Below are 15238 nucleotides of genomic sequence, written 5' to 3'. Positions count from 1 at the left end.
GGGCATTAAATACGACAAGCCTAAAATGTCATACCTATAAACTGAAACTAACCATTACATCTTTATGATATTTATGACACTAGTTGCACAAGAGGTAAAATATGTATTTAATCCTAACTCATAAATATAGTTTTCAGGGAAAAACTCTTACTTTCATTTAGCTCGCAAGTAAATAATCACTCTGTTTTCATTTTGGGTAGAAAAACCATTTTGTTTTAGTTTTGTATATTAGAATGCCAGTTATCATCCAATTCCAAAGATATGAAATGATATTTTTATAAGAGAATATAACCAGTATTCTCAACTAAATGATTTGACAAAACTAAAGTTATGAGGTGGTGCAATAGATTCATTAGATAACTTATTTTATCAATTGACATTAATTACATGAATTACTCAGTACATTTAAATTTGTTGTATCTTTCTATTATTTTCAGATGGCAAGTAGCTAATATAATAGTTTATAAATAATAAATATAGTTTATTTAGTGTTGCACTCACTTGTTTAGCTTGATTTTGGGGCACTGGCACTCGATGCTCTTGCGCGGCACGAGGAGCATCATGTTGCCCCTTCCCAGCAGAGAACTGGTTGTGCCCGACATGGGGTTCCGCTTGAAGATCGTCTGGATGTTGATCTCGTACTTGTAGATCTCATTCTGCCGCTCTATCGAGAACTTCTCCGTGCTGATGTCCTGCGAGGCGCGATCATGTCCAATTACCTTCGCCAAAATAGCTGACAAAAGGGAGAGATTTTGAAATCATATTAATATTCGGTAACAGAAACAATTTATTTCAAAAAAAACTATTAACTACATACATATAAATATATCTATAAACATTTTAAAGTATCTATATATACATATTGTTATTATTATTATTATTATTTTTTATTTTTATTAATATTTATTTAACTCACCATAATCTTCCATGCAGAACTTGTTGAGGTTGAGCTTCTTGGGACTCGCCTTGCACTTGCCGCAGTCTGTAACACAATAATTCATTATCTGTGTGCTATTTTTACCAACTTTTCTCCCAGTGCACTTACACTTCTTCATCTCCTCGACCTGCGAACCGCCGCCGTCCTTGTAATCGCCCGCTCCTCCCCCGCCGCCACCTCCGCCGGCGCTCTCCGCTTGGATCATGTTCGCATTGGTGGGCACTTCTGCTGATTGCAAGGTAAATGAAGGGGGGAAATGGGATAAAGGGGGGAAAAAGAGGTAAAGGGGGGTAAAGGGGGGAAGGTAAAATAGTGAATTAGAAACCATGACTTTCGTGTATTCGCAGATGCAACTCACTGATGCAGGGTGCCACGTGGGAGCGGGTCTGCTGGTAGCCTCTGGCGCATCGGTTGCAAGTCAGTCCGGTGACGCCCTCCTTGCAAGGACACTGGCCACTCAAATGGTTGCACGTCTTGCCCGTCGAGCCCACGGGATGGCAATCGCAGCCTGCAAATGGAAATGGAGATGAAAATGGCGATGAAAATGGAGGTGGGAGCTTCAGAAACATGTCATCCTCATTAGAGCGACTCTTCATCTACAGCGAATGTCTGTCCATCTGTCTGATTGTCTCTCCGCCTGATTGTCTTTCTGGCAGACAGACAGCTCATGGGACCACTGATTGATGACAGCTTATTATCAATAAACAGGGCCAAATGCTGTGGCAGTTCGGACATTCGTAAGTCCTGCAGTGACAGCCGATGCCCCTGACACACATAACATAATATGCTACCATGTTGCTACACAGAGAATAAAGAGGGAAGGTTTTAGGTTCCGAAATAATATTTTAAAATATCTCGCTTTAATCTTTTAACCTCTCTTAAAAAATTAAAAGTAGATAAATGCAGGTAAGCCACATAAAAGTCTGACTACAACTTCCTAATAAAACATTACTCTTTAAATGTACTTTAAAAATAATTATAGTAATAAAATTATATCTGAGTTACCAACTGCCGGTGGAAAGTACAACACCTCGCTGTGCTTATTTCAATAACCTACTTGTAATAATTCCCAGCTGTCTTGGATTCAATCAGTTAAGTACGAGGAGAAAGCCCAACTTACGCTTGCACACTTTGCGATGATTCGGCGGCTTGGTGGCATCGCGGTAGTATCCCTCGCGGCAATAGTGGCAGTATCTTCCGGTAGTATCGTGTTGGCAGTTGTAGCACACGCCCCCCGAAACCCGACCAGATAGTTTGTATAGCTCCAGGTTGAAGCGGCAGCGACGGGCGTGTCCGTTGCACTGGCACACTGCAAAAAAGAGGAGGGAGTTCGTAAATAATTATGTATAAGATATTGTAAAAATTTATTTAAATTATTCAGAATGTATAGCTTAATGTATAAGAAAGTTATCTAACTTACAGAGACCTATGATATATTTGAGATTAAGCTTTAGTTTTTAGAAACATATAAATTGATGTTAACATATCCCCTTGATTATAGTTTTAAATTGGATGGGTTTCATTAGGCAAAAATTCAATTACATTAATTTAGAAGAGATTTTTTATGAGATATAATTTATGGCAAATAAATATTAGTTTATGTGAACATATTCCCTGATTTTCTAGTAGCTTCTTTATTTTTTCCTTTTTTTCTGCAACACCTTTATGCTTTTCCAAGTGACAACGCATGGGAACCGCAAACAGTTTGCTCCATCGGCTGCGAATTGTTTTGGGCAAATTAGCGTCACTGGCTAACGAGCTTAACCCGCTCCCTTTTGGCCATAATCAAGGATAACGCCATCGGTTCCGAGGAGAGCTAATCATTTAATGGCAGTCCCTGCCGTTATCCTAGTTTTCCTTCCCATTTTTCCTATTTTTCCTTCCTTTTTGGGTTCCGAATGATGGGCGGTGGGTGGTGGGTTGGGATGTTGGGATGTTGGGATGCTTGGATCCATCCGAACATTTCATAAATAATTAATAACGATGGGAAACTGTTACGTGCTCTATTTTTCGGACAGGTGCGGGGCCGAAGGATAATCCCCCCCCCCCTTCCTTTATCCCCCGTTCCTCCTTATGATTGATTGTTGTTGTTGTTATGGGTTCCGTTGTTCCCTTGATTGATGAAAAAATACCTTCCGAAAGGTGGGGCGGGGGGACTTTGCCATCTTGTGGGATGCTATATATATACCTTTATTTTCTGTATTTTTTATTACATTATTTATCGCTGCTTCTTATCGATTTTGCAGCAGACTGACCGCCCACTTTCACAACAACATCAACAACAACAACAACAACAACAACAAAGAAGACGACAACGTAAATGTTCATTTAATTAGTCGGAAAATATCATAAAATAATTTTAGCAACTAATTGGCAGCACTTGACTTCAATTTATCGTGTTCCTGGGACGCTGTCCTGTTTTCAGAACTCGGAGGTCGCCTCTCCATTCCAACTCCAACTTTCCTTTGGCCACTTTCCCCTCCCAGCTTTCCCTTCTTTTTGCGAAAGGCATTAAGGGTGATTTATACACAGACACACACGTGTCCTCTTCGCTTATATCAAACAGTTGCGGTCAAAATTGAAGAACTCTTGTTGATTTTTGGGAGGGCTTAATGTTTTGTTATAAATGTAACAACATTTATATTAAAACCTTTACCAATAAAATCTTTACGAAAAAGCATAAACGCAGGTAAGTTAAATAATGAGTGGTACATTAAAATTCGTATGGATTTTGATTAAGTTAAGTGACTTAATTCAAAAAATATCATTTGTTGAAAAATATAAAAGTTCATATTGTAATTTTATTGTATATTTGTTTATGTAATAACAAACTTAATTGTTAACCCATCTTTAACACCTTTTCTTTATAAATTTTATAATATATGTAATTATAATTGATAAGTATGTGTTCTAATACATTTTACCAATAAAATTCTAATGTAAAACATTTTTGAAGGCATTTACCAAAGACATAATCGTACAGTTGTCGTTGCTATTTTCGCTCCCCCTTATGTTCTTGTACAAATATATTTACTGCGATTGTCCACCGATGCCCACGCATGAGCGCCTGTCAAGGGGGGCTTTATTTTTTCGGCATCGGGGGGATGGGGGGGTCATTCGGGATTGGGGGTTTCAGGGGTTTCGGGGGTTACGGGGGTCTGGTGATTGCCTTTGGTGACTGGTGCGACTATTGTGATTGCTGTTGGCTCATATTTTTCATATCTCATGTCTGCATCATCGACGAGGGCTGACAACAAAGGAGCTTGCCTCGGAGGCGGTGGGCGTGGCAGGCAGTGGAAGGCATTGAAGGCGTGGCAGGAGGGAAGACACGCGGCTGGCCGTCCGCTTATTTGGCAAATAATAACAACGGCAGCAACAATGGACCAAAAGTGCCAGAAAGACAGACAGACAGACAGACAGCCAGCAGCCAACAGCCAACGAATCTGGAGATTGGAGCCATGAGGCCATGAGGAATAAACAGCGAAAGGACTTTGTATTTGTGTCCCAACAGCAGACAACACACGACATGTGCCCCTGCTGCCTCCATTTGAGGCATCCACATTGTCATCGTCATCGCTGCACAATTTAAAGTGGATTTTACTTCTCACCCCCCTTTCCCCTTCCCCATCCCCTTCCCCTTTCCCCTCAACAAACTTCCAAAGGGTCAAGGCCACAAAGTGGGAAAAATGGGGGTCGGCCATCATGACTTTCAACTCGGTTTCGACTGCAGGAATTACGATAAGGCGACAGAGAATTAAAATATTGATCTTGTGTCGAATGGAAGGGGTGCTGTGAATTATTCAACAGCAGGTTTCGAATTCATAAAGTTTCTAGTGAAGATAGTTAATAAATTGAAAAGCTTACAGGTTCTTTAAAAATACTGAATTGTAAATGTATTTTATTATCTCTAATAAACTATTCAGTTTGAGATTGTTTTCTTTTTAGCTTCAGAAAAAAATATAATATAATATTGACACAAAAACTTTAATACATAAATGCTATTTAAAATAACTGAATTGATTCTACGAGTAATTATCACTTCTATTGCCACTAAAATTGTTTCAACCTATAGGCTTTTTTGGCAGAAGAAGTTTAAGTAATAAAGTAGCAGCTTCATCCAAAATATTTAATTATGATAAACTTAAGTATAAGAGCATTTCCAGTTCGACCTTCCCTCAAATATCTGAGTTTCACAGCGAGCAGGAAGATTATTGTGTTCATCTTCGTCTGCGCTTCCATTGTCACTGCTCCTGCGTCAATATGAATCTTATTAAGAGCTCCTTCCTTATCTCCCCCACATCACATTTAATAATAATAATAATAATGATGATAATGTCCGACAGTTGGAGTCCCCTTCAGAAACCCCAACCCTCCCAAAAAAAAAAAAAAAAAAAAAAATGGCCTTCGGCGAAGCGTCCCATTGTGGAATTGCCATTGACACGCATTGTAATTGAGTCGATATTGCGGAACGATAAGCCAAACGATTTGAAAAGGCGGCGATGAAAAGCGAACCGCGAACTGCGAACCGCGAAAAATTCCACCGGGGGAATTGGCCCCCGCAAATAAATTCCATTGGCAGACAATTAGAAGAGCCGTCGAATGAGAAACCCCAAAGGCAGCCAAAAAAAAAAAAAAAAAAAAAAAAAAAAAAAATATTCGAAGCTACCGCCGATTAGCCAAAGTAGCACATAAATTTTCGGTGCCCCCGGAAAAATCTGTGAAAATCTGTGAGTCTATATGTGAGTGAGTATGTGTGTTTGTGTGTGTGTGTGTGTTTGTGTGTGGGATTTACTCAAGCATGGAACGTATGCAATGCAACCGATCGATCGACTTAATTGGTTAACAATAAAACGCATTTTTACGCGAATTTCCTTCACAGTTCATTTGCTGCGGCCCCATTAAGTATTTTTTTGGTTTTTTTTCTATTTTTTTCAACTGTCGAGATTTTCCATTCCGGGGGGGCAGAACCTCAATTGCCCAGCGAAATTTGCACATCTTGGCAGAGAAAATGCTGACGGTTTTTTTTTTTCATTTTTTTTTCTGTTTTTTGATATACGGTTCAGGTCGAGGCAAAGACCCAGACCATCGAAAAGAAAATTTGCAGGCGGTCGAGAAAAGAAAAGTTCATAATTTAGCTGCAATTTTAATTAAAAGCCAAACACTTGGCAGCAACAGAAGAAGAAAAAGATGAAGAAGAAGAAAATGAAGATGGAGAAGAAGAAGAAGAAGCAGCTGGACGACAGGGAAAACGTGGAAAAGTGGTAAAAACACATGCAAGCCAAACAAAAGTGCGAAGAGACAGCAGAGATAAAGGAAAATAAAGGAAAACATGTGAAAATCATTTTGCACCCATGGCAAAAAGCCATGGGTATTTGCTATATATGGTTGGGGTTCGTTTTTGGGGAGGAGGGGGATAAAGACAGGGGGAGGTGGAGGGGGAAGGGGGGAAGCGGTACGATGTTGCCCGGCGCCGAAAGATAAGCCCGGACCGGAATATTCCAGGCAACGTTCATAAGTCGACGAGTCTGAGAGTTATGTGCCCGTTTGTTGTAAAACGGCACAAAAATTATGGGCGAAAACCAAACAGGCCTCAATTGCAAAGGAAAAAGAGTGAGGAAAAGCGGGGAAAATAAGTGAAGGGGAGGGGAAAGCCAGACCATTCCGATGCCTTACCAACTATAAACTGGCTACAAAATGTCTAAATTTTTTCCCGTACCAAAAAGAGAAAAGTGGGAGGTTTTTGCAGCACAAAACTGAAAAAGGAAAAAAAAAGAGTAAAAAAAAAGAATCCCAAGAGGAAAAGAATCGCTGGTTTGGAGGAAAAAAACAGACAGACAGACGGAGGAAGGCAACTCGATATATGATACGATCTCGGGTACTTGTCTTCCACATTCGAGGCTGCAGAAGGCGCCAGAAGAACGCCGGAGAATTCTCCCATTGAGGAGGGGAGAAGAACGAAGAACAATGTTGCCGAAAGTGAGCGAATGGAAATGAGCCAAGCACGTTCCCATAAATCATAAAAAATATACGAGTGCGCATCGCAAGGGTCAGAAAACACTAAAGTTGGCTCAGATGTCTCAGATAGTGGATAGAATTGCGGCCATAAAGCACATAATGAACCCTAATAGTGAGAAAAACTGTTAACAGCGCTCTTAGTCAAGTGCAATTGCCAGAAGCTCTCATAATTATAAACTCCAGTTCGTCATGGAACTTATTTTAAAGAAAGTCTAACAAGTTTTGTTTGAGAAGCACTTGGTTGAATTAAATGGAATAGGTTGTATTAAAGATAAGTTCTGTAATAATATTTTATAGTTAAAGGAGGGAAAAACTATTATCATTGCAGTTTATCAGGTGAAATTGCCAGAAGAGCTGCAAATTACTGAAAGGAGTATGCTTTGTAAAACAATTAAATCTTTATTAAATAAAATATATTTATGTTCCCGCTAAGTAAATAGAACTCTTAGTCAGTAAAGCACTAACTGCTAACAATAATTCTTTCTAGAAATTATTTCAACAAGCACTTGCTAAATTTGGATTAATTTCCCAACATTCCACATTATTAAAACTAATTATTTTTCCGTACTTAGTACTTCGCAACTACAAAAGCTTAAACACATAAGGTTTGGGGGATTATCAAAAAAAAAAAAATAAAATAAAGGGGGGGAAAAGCATACACAATTTGCAACTTTTCCCCTGTGCTTCCACATTTTCCAACTGTTTAACTTTTTATTCTGATAAAATTGCTCGAAGCTAATGGTTAACAGCGAAGGGAGTTTTTGGTAGCGCAGTTAGCGCTCATAATTTTGATTATTTTTCATTTTGTCAGCCATCATTTGGGTGGGTGTGTTATGTGTGTGTGTGTGTGCCGTTGTGCGGGTGTGTGTGTGTATTACCAGCACACAAGCATTGAAATAAATTTGCCGTATCGCCAAGTTTTCCACCCGCCCACTCAGCAAATCCGCCGAAAATTCGCTTTGGCTGCACAAAGAGTTGCTTGTTGGCATTGTCCTTGCGTCTCTCTTTTTTTTTTATTTATTTCTTTTTTTTTTTTTTTTGGTTTGTTCCGAGGACCTGGCAAATTTTTGTGACTTGTTTTTTTTTTTATTTCCAACAGCTCTGCGTAATTTTCTCGCCCGTTGACAAGAAAATGTTGCCTGTCGTCTCGCCATTTCCGTTTTCACTTTCATTTGCCACGTTCCTCGTCGGTTATTTTATTTTTATTATTATTATTTTTACGTTCCTTACGTTCTTTATTTGGTTCGACGGCGATTTGCGTGGCTTGTGTGTGTGTTTTAGAATTTGGTGTGATTTGAATTTTCAATGCGATGCCCAAGCCGAAATCAAGTAAATTTGTACATTGTAAATGTGCGGAGAATCAACTCAAGCATAAAAAGAAAAACCAAAAACAGAAGGAAAAAAAGACTGGCGAAGAGAACAGGGGGAATTTTCCCCACCGTTTTTTGCGCTTGCCAATGATTTCAAAAATGCTGCCACGCATAATTTTATTTATTTTTTCAATTTTTCCGTGTCGAGTTGTCTACGTCTAGGTCCTTAAGCACTTTGCTTGCTTTTCGGCTAAGTCTGTTATGATATCCCCTCGAACGTGTTGACAGTGTTTTTCCCCCCAGTCCACTTTTGGTTGCGAGAAATTTGGTTTGCCAAAATATTTGCCGCTTGAATGGCAACTGATTTTTATATTTAGCTCGGGTGTGCATTTTCCGCTCATCGTCTTCGCAAAAATGCAGCAAATGTTTAGGGTGGTCTGTTTTCTCTTTTTCCGCAATGCCAAAAGGAATTTAGCTGCGCATTTTTTCTTTGATAGCTTATGCTAATGATGTCTAGAGATTCAATGAACGTGTATAAAATAAAATGGAGTTGCATAAAAGACACTGATATTCTCAATAAAGAAAAAAGTTTAACAGGGGTAATCTCTTCAAATGTAATACAAGTTTATTTAAACCTGAAGATCACGTTTCTATTAAGGCCTTTAATTTAATTTAAAAAAAAAAAACTGCCTCCTTGTAAGCATAAAATGTATTAACCCCAAACAAAAACTAAAAACAAATACGTGTTTAGTGACCAATTGTAAAAGAGAAACTCCTCATTTAAAATAAATAAAAATAAACTATTTTCCTGACCCGCAATTAATTGAGAGACCCATTCAACAGCTTGGAGGAAAACCGATTTTCCCTCGCTAATTTCCTTTCGAATGTAAAAACGCCGACTTGAACGCCCTCTTTTCTTTTCTTTTTTCCAGGAAAGGCGGCAAGAGATTCTCCCACCGAATGTGACTGGCGAAATTGGCTTTTTTCGTTGCTGTTGTTGTTATTGTTGTTGTGTGGTGCCAACAAAATTATTTATGGCCAAGTGGGCGGGGTGGCGTTGCATTAAGGCTGTTGTTGCAATCGACACCCCCGCAAAACTGGCAACCGATGGTTGACAACTGTTGTGATGATGATGCCAATAATGATCATCAACACGCGATGACGATGACGCCAACACGCAATTTGGCAAACAAATTACGCCAAAAATGCGCATTGGCAAACACAAAATTGCATGCCCAAATCGGAGCCAAATCAAGTCACCCTTCCATTTTTATTTCCATCTCCCCCCACCCCAAAAAAAAAAAAAAAAAACCATTTTCCAATCGCCAAGCCAAGCTGCAAATAAAAAAAAAAAAATAAACCATGGGCGTTGATAATTGAATTGAAAACTTTTGCCTCGCACTTATTTCGATGGGAAAAATAGAGAAGAAAATAAAGGAAAAAATCTCGCTAAGACGCCATAATTCGGGGGATTGTGCAACTTTAAGGTCCGCTTAAAAAACTGGTAAGTGGCGAGTGGAAAATGGAAAACGGAAAATTGAAACTGGGACGTGGCAGTGCCAAATGAGCGGGGAAAATCATTCCAACGCAGCAGAACTCATCATAATTGAAAAGGCTAAGAAATGGCAAGAGGGGCAGGCAAACCATAATAATAAAAGGTATAAATCAGATTTAGCCTTCTTCCTCCGCTTCTTCTTCTTCTTTAACTCCTGGCAGGGATTCTTGGCCACTTTAACGAAGCCAGCTCACTTGATTGGCCAGTTTTCCCGAGGAACTCAAGCTGTGCCGAGGTGTTGGGGAATTGTTCTTTACGAGGATCCAGGTAATTCCACGGAAACTTAATCTTCGCAGTACTCTTGCTCAAATTGGCCAAATCATTAAATTGGTGCGAGTGGAATTGATAACCTCGCTTATTGGATTTCTAAAGTTTTTAATAATATCACGATTTTTCTTATTTGTTTTTTTGTGCGGAGTAAACACTTTACAGTAGGAATAATTTAACACTATGTAATGAAACCACATTTAAGTAAATAAAAGTATAGGCATCTCCACAATTCTTGTAACTTTTTAAAAATTTTGAAATTCCTACATATTAAACTATATAATAAACCTAAACTTTGAACTTTTACCAAAACTGCTGTTTAAAACAAATCCAATAGTTTTTCATTAGTTCCAGGGTAAACTGATTCCTTTCTCCACGCGATCCATTACTCTTGGGACTCGTACATTAGCCATGCCTTTCTGGCAATGTCACTAAGGCCCAAGCCCCGCCCCCTTTCCGCCCCCCTTTCAAAGCCATGGTCCTTGGTTTTGGGTTTGGGTTTGGGTTTCGTTTTTGGGTTCGGTTTCGAGACGCAAGCATTTTTATAAGACATAAATTGTGCGATTTAGCTAAATGCGCTTCGTGGACTTGGCCAAGTAATTTGTGGCCAAGAGCGCGGCTCTTTGGGTGTATGCAAAGGAAAATGAGCGGAGGAAAACTGCAGCAGCATTAAATTACACTCTCATGCACATCCACACATCCCCACACCCATCCACATATATATAAATATATATATGCTCGTATCTATATATATATATCCAGACAATTGGACGGATGGAGAGATGCAGACAAGGCGACTTTGCAACTGCGACAAGCTCATATTGCTTTATGTCTGTGCCCCTCGATGGTTAAGCGCTTTTAATGGGACATTTTGTAAGTAAATTGCATTAATTTCACAACTTGCCTGCACTTCTCCTCTTCTCCAAGGAAAGAGTTCCCGCCATAAAAAAAGGAAAAAATAAGTAAGGAACATTGGCGTTGTCAATGTGCCATTGATGATGGAACGATTTATGAGCTCCTACGATTGTGCAAAACCGGTTGCGAATTCGATTTCGATATCCTCATAGCTGAATAAACTCAGTCTCGAACTCAAATCAAAATGCAATTAAAAGCAGAGGATCGCGCTCACACAGCGGCCAAATTGCAATATCATTTCGATCTGTCTAACGAGTTGGCTCGAATAGCCGGTTAGAATGGAGAGTAGACTTCAAGTTGGCCACTTCGATTCTTTAATTGCCCATTCAAATTCGGAATGATGCTTTTTACTGCTGTCTGTGTGGATTGCTAACACATCGAGGTGCTAGACGGAGTTTAACGACTTTGTCCTCTGGTAAATGCCACACATGAACCATTTATTTATTTTATTCGCTCAAATTTTCCTATCCGAGATGATGGCTTTCGTTTTATTAGACTTGATTAAATTGTGGCCTGGAATAAAATGCTCGCTTGAGCAAATAAAAGAATACGATTAAAAAACATCTTGGTTGTTAATCATAAGAATCTCAAATGATTTAACTTCTTTTGGAAACCAATCAATATTGCATTAGTTCTTGCACCTTTTGTACAATTTTAGGCAACGAAAAGTGGCTGCAAAAAGGTATTAAACCAACTGAAAGACAAAACACTCCAGTGCATAATGCCCCTCAATTTGTGCTTTGGTGTTTGAAAAGTCTCGGGGAAAACCCTTAAGCCTTTGGCCGTAGATATGTACTCGTATTCCCCATTCAGCGTTTTGCACCTAATTGAAGAGCTTACAACTTAAATTGCCACTCGATGAACTCTGCTGTGGCTTTCGGAAAACGCTCTCCGCCGCATCCTGCTGATCTACATTTTTCCACCCCGACTGCGTTTTCTAATCTTCCAGCAAAGCTCCTCCTCCATTTCCCCCCCCATTATTTTCCAGCTCGTTGTTTAACTACGAGTATACTGTATGTGCACATATGCGGACACACACATGCAGACGGTAAATATGCACGAGAATTCGTATTTTTATACCCATTGTTTTGGGGAGTGAAAAGGTATATGGAATATTTAATATGCATGCAAAATAAAACACAACATGTGGAGAATTTAAATTAAATTCTTAAACAAATATATTTGAGTGGCAAATATGTTTCAAAATCTTTTATTATTTTCCGTTGAATGAGTAGCAGCAAAGTCAGTTCGGTGGATTTTCTCATTCTTTCTGGCTTTTCCGAATGATTTTGCGTATTGTGAATGTGAACGGAATGCAAACGGAAAAATGCAAAGTCAAACTGCTTAAAATGCAAAACTAAAAGCTCTCCACGAGTTCGCTTGTGCGTGTGAGCTAAGCGGCAAACAAAAGCTGTTGGAAAACATAGAAAACCCTTTTGCGAAACAAAGTGCAACTGCATGGGGAAAGCCAAGGGGTCGGAGGTCACGGGGTTCCGGGGTTCCGGGGTTCAGGGGTTTAGGTGGTCCAGGGGGTTGGGTTTATTTCAGAGGTCGGAGCTCTGGAGCATCTGCGTATTGACAAAGCAGAAAAACTGTGCAAAATAAGCAGCAGCAGCAGCAGGAAAAGCAGCAGAAGCAGCAGCCACGTCCACGTAAGCTTTTTCCCACCGCAACTAGGATGCAGGATCTGCATCCTTAAGCCTTTTGTGCGGCGAGCGGTAGTCAAAGGAGATTTAAATTGTCACACCGCAGTTTTAACCCAGAAACATAAATATTGAAAGTGCTCAAAGGGGACGGGGGGCGATTTCAGCTTGAACAGTATTTAAAAACAACACAAGGATATTTTCTGCTAGAAATGCAGTTGTGTGCATTCAAATCCTATTTATTTACTCTTTGAGCAGAGAGTTCTAAAGAAATGTTTGCTAAATTCAAATAAATTCTAGGTAACGCATACATTTATTTAAGCAATGCTTCCCTTCATGGAGTAGTTTTTATTGTATTTTACTGAAGCTGTAGTTTAAATTTAAATCCCATATATTTGCCTTTCAAGTTATTACTAAAACAGAAAGGTTTACTTGAAAAAAATAAATTTAAGAACATCACAAACACTTATTTTACTCCACTTCAATTTAGAGTTTTTCCATCTTTTCCCATCATCAGTTGAATCTATATCACTTTCGTGGGATTTCCATGTGAGTAACCTTATTTGTATTCCCTTTTTACCGAATGCAAAGTGCATCCTGGCACTCCTGGCACAAAGAGCTCTCCAAGAAGCCGGAAAAGGGAGTCCCTCCGCCATCGAATCCTTATTAAATGTGGCACACAAAGTGCTTTCGCGGCGCATTCGCACTTGTTGCCAAAGGTCAGAGTTCAGCGAGTCGTATGTGTGCCAAAGTTAATTGAATTGATCCTTTTCCCGCATTGGAGGGAAGAAGAAGAACGAAGAAGGGGAAGGGGGGGAAGGGGGAGGAAAATCCATTAGCCGAGGTCGCTGTACATCATCTTTAAGGACCTTCGGCAGCCTCACGTTTCCACGGCAGGATTTGCGTTACGCATACGCCGCGTGTGACAACTTTTGTGCTCATCTTTATGCAACGAGCACGCGTCCAACGAACACGAAATGTATTTAACTTAATTTAGTTCGAGTTACTTAAAAAAGCTTTTAAAAGTAACGCCAAACAGGCGAAACAAAGCGAAAGCAGCACAAAAACAGGCGACTGGGTGAATATATAGCATACTCTATATACATATATAAAATAAAACAAGAGCGAGCGAAACCCAAACACAAACACCAAACAAAAACAAAAACAAAACTTTCGCTTGGGCAAAAAATAACACAAAGTTCTGAAAGGGAGGAGTGGAAAATTAAGGGGGCGAAAGTGGGAAAATCCAGGATGGTATAGTTCCAGCGACTGGTGAACGTTGAAATTCATTAATATGCACATATGCAGATTAAATGATTAACTGTATAATGCACAAAGTCTCCCCGACCGCCGACCGGTGAAAAGTTGCCGCTGGATTTGAAGATTTTCCATTTCCCCCACACCGAAAAGGCACAGGGAAAATGTCCTTCAGCCACAATGGCATATCCGGCAGTCCTAATGAGGGACGAACACTAAGCAGGGGATCAGTTGGCACGTAAAAAACAAAAAGGACTCCCGCAATTCTGGTGAAATAATCATTTGCATAACTGAAAGTTTTCCTGTTTCGGCGGCTTTGTTAAAAGTTGTTATGTCCATAGAATATTATAAAATATATTTAGCTAATAAAACATTGAAACTACTTTTTAATTAATTGCCAGAAAACTCTTTATTTCGTTATAATTTTTTTTTTTTTTTTTTACTTAAAATAGTTTTTCTTCTTTTAGAATTTCTGAAGACATTTTTATTATGGAGAATTGTATGTAGATTCAAGCTTACAAAAACCGAATCTCTGCATATATAAACATTAAAAATAATACCTTTCAAAAATAAAGGGATGAATTACAGCCAGGGGAATAAAAAGTAAAGCTCAAAGAAGAGCAACGCATATTTGCGTTCACAGAGCTAAACTATCAGCTAATGAAAACCCGGAGGAAAACTCCATCCACCCGGATTTTCCATTCGAGTCTTGGATATTTGCTTGCCAAACGGAAATACATCAAAATAAATGCAAAGGTAGTGGGTAAAAAACGCTGCTAAAAAGCAAACGTCAAAAGGGAAAAATGCAAATATGAAAATTTACAATGAAAGGGATGCGTGTGTCGAGCGGATGTGTGGATGCGGATGCGGATGTGGATGCGGATGTTACAGTTGTGACGAGTTGCGGATATGAGAACACCAGTGGCCATTGGCAAATATGCCTAAACAAATATTTGGCACACTTTTCCATCACTCCTTCCAACTTTTCCCCTCTCCATTTTCCACCCACCTCCCTTCTTCACCGGAAAAACACTACGCAACCCTCTTCAACTTGGAGACCGAAAAAAGGGTTGAAAAGCGGCAGCGAAAATTTCTACCTGATGTCAAAAGTAATTAAATAAAATGCCAGCAGCAGAAGCAAGACGGAGAACAACAACATGCAGAAAGATAACCACACTCGGGAAATCGGGAAAAGGAATTTTAGATCGAGTTTGGAATTTCGGTTTTTAGTTTTGCTTGGATGCAAATACCAGAAGAATTAATTTGCATCTCATGAAAAGCTGAACTTCAAAGTCCATACAGTTAAATATCTTAAATCAGTGGTTTAAGTTTCCAAAAA

At 39.4% G+C, this 15238-nt stretch overlaps 1 protein-coding gene across 1 annotated transcript in view; it reads right to left on the bottom strand.

Annotated features, from left to right (window-relative positions):
- The window catches only part of LOC108097550 (netrin-B), a 71506-nt gene that overhangs the window by 5729 nt on the left and 50539 nt on the right, over nt 1-15238 (bottom strand). The window contains exons 3-7 of the mRNA XM_017199908.2: nt 2058-2246; nt 1296-1445; nt 1046-1162; nt 917-982; nt 502-733 (exon numbers count right to left, since the gene is read on the bottom strand). Of these exons, the coding sequence (XP_017055397.1) occupies nt 502-733; nt 917-982; nt 1046-1162; nt 1296-1445; nt 2058-2246 (754 nt within the window). The remainder of the gene's footprint in view (nt 1-501; nt 734-916; nt 983-1045; nt 1163-1295; nt 1446-2057; nt 2247-15238) is intronic.

The sequence above is a fragment of the Drosophila ficusphila genome, unplaced genomic scaffold, assembly GCF_018152265.1.
Source record: "Drosophila ficusphila isolate 14025-0441.05 unplaced genomic scaffold, ASM1815226v1 contig_197, whole genome shotgun sequence".
Classification (NCBI taxonomy): Eukaryota; Metazoa; Arthropoda; class Insecta; order Diptera; family Drosophilidae; genus Drosophila; species Drosophila ficusphila.
Note: the sequence above shows the minus strand (reverse complement) of the source record. Positions and strands in the feature narration are given on the sequence as shown.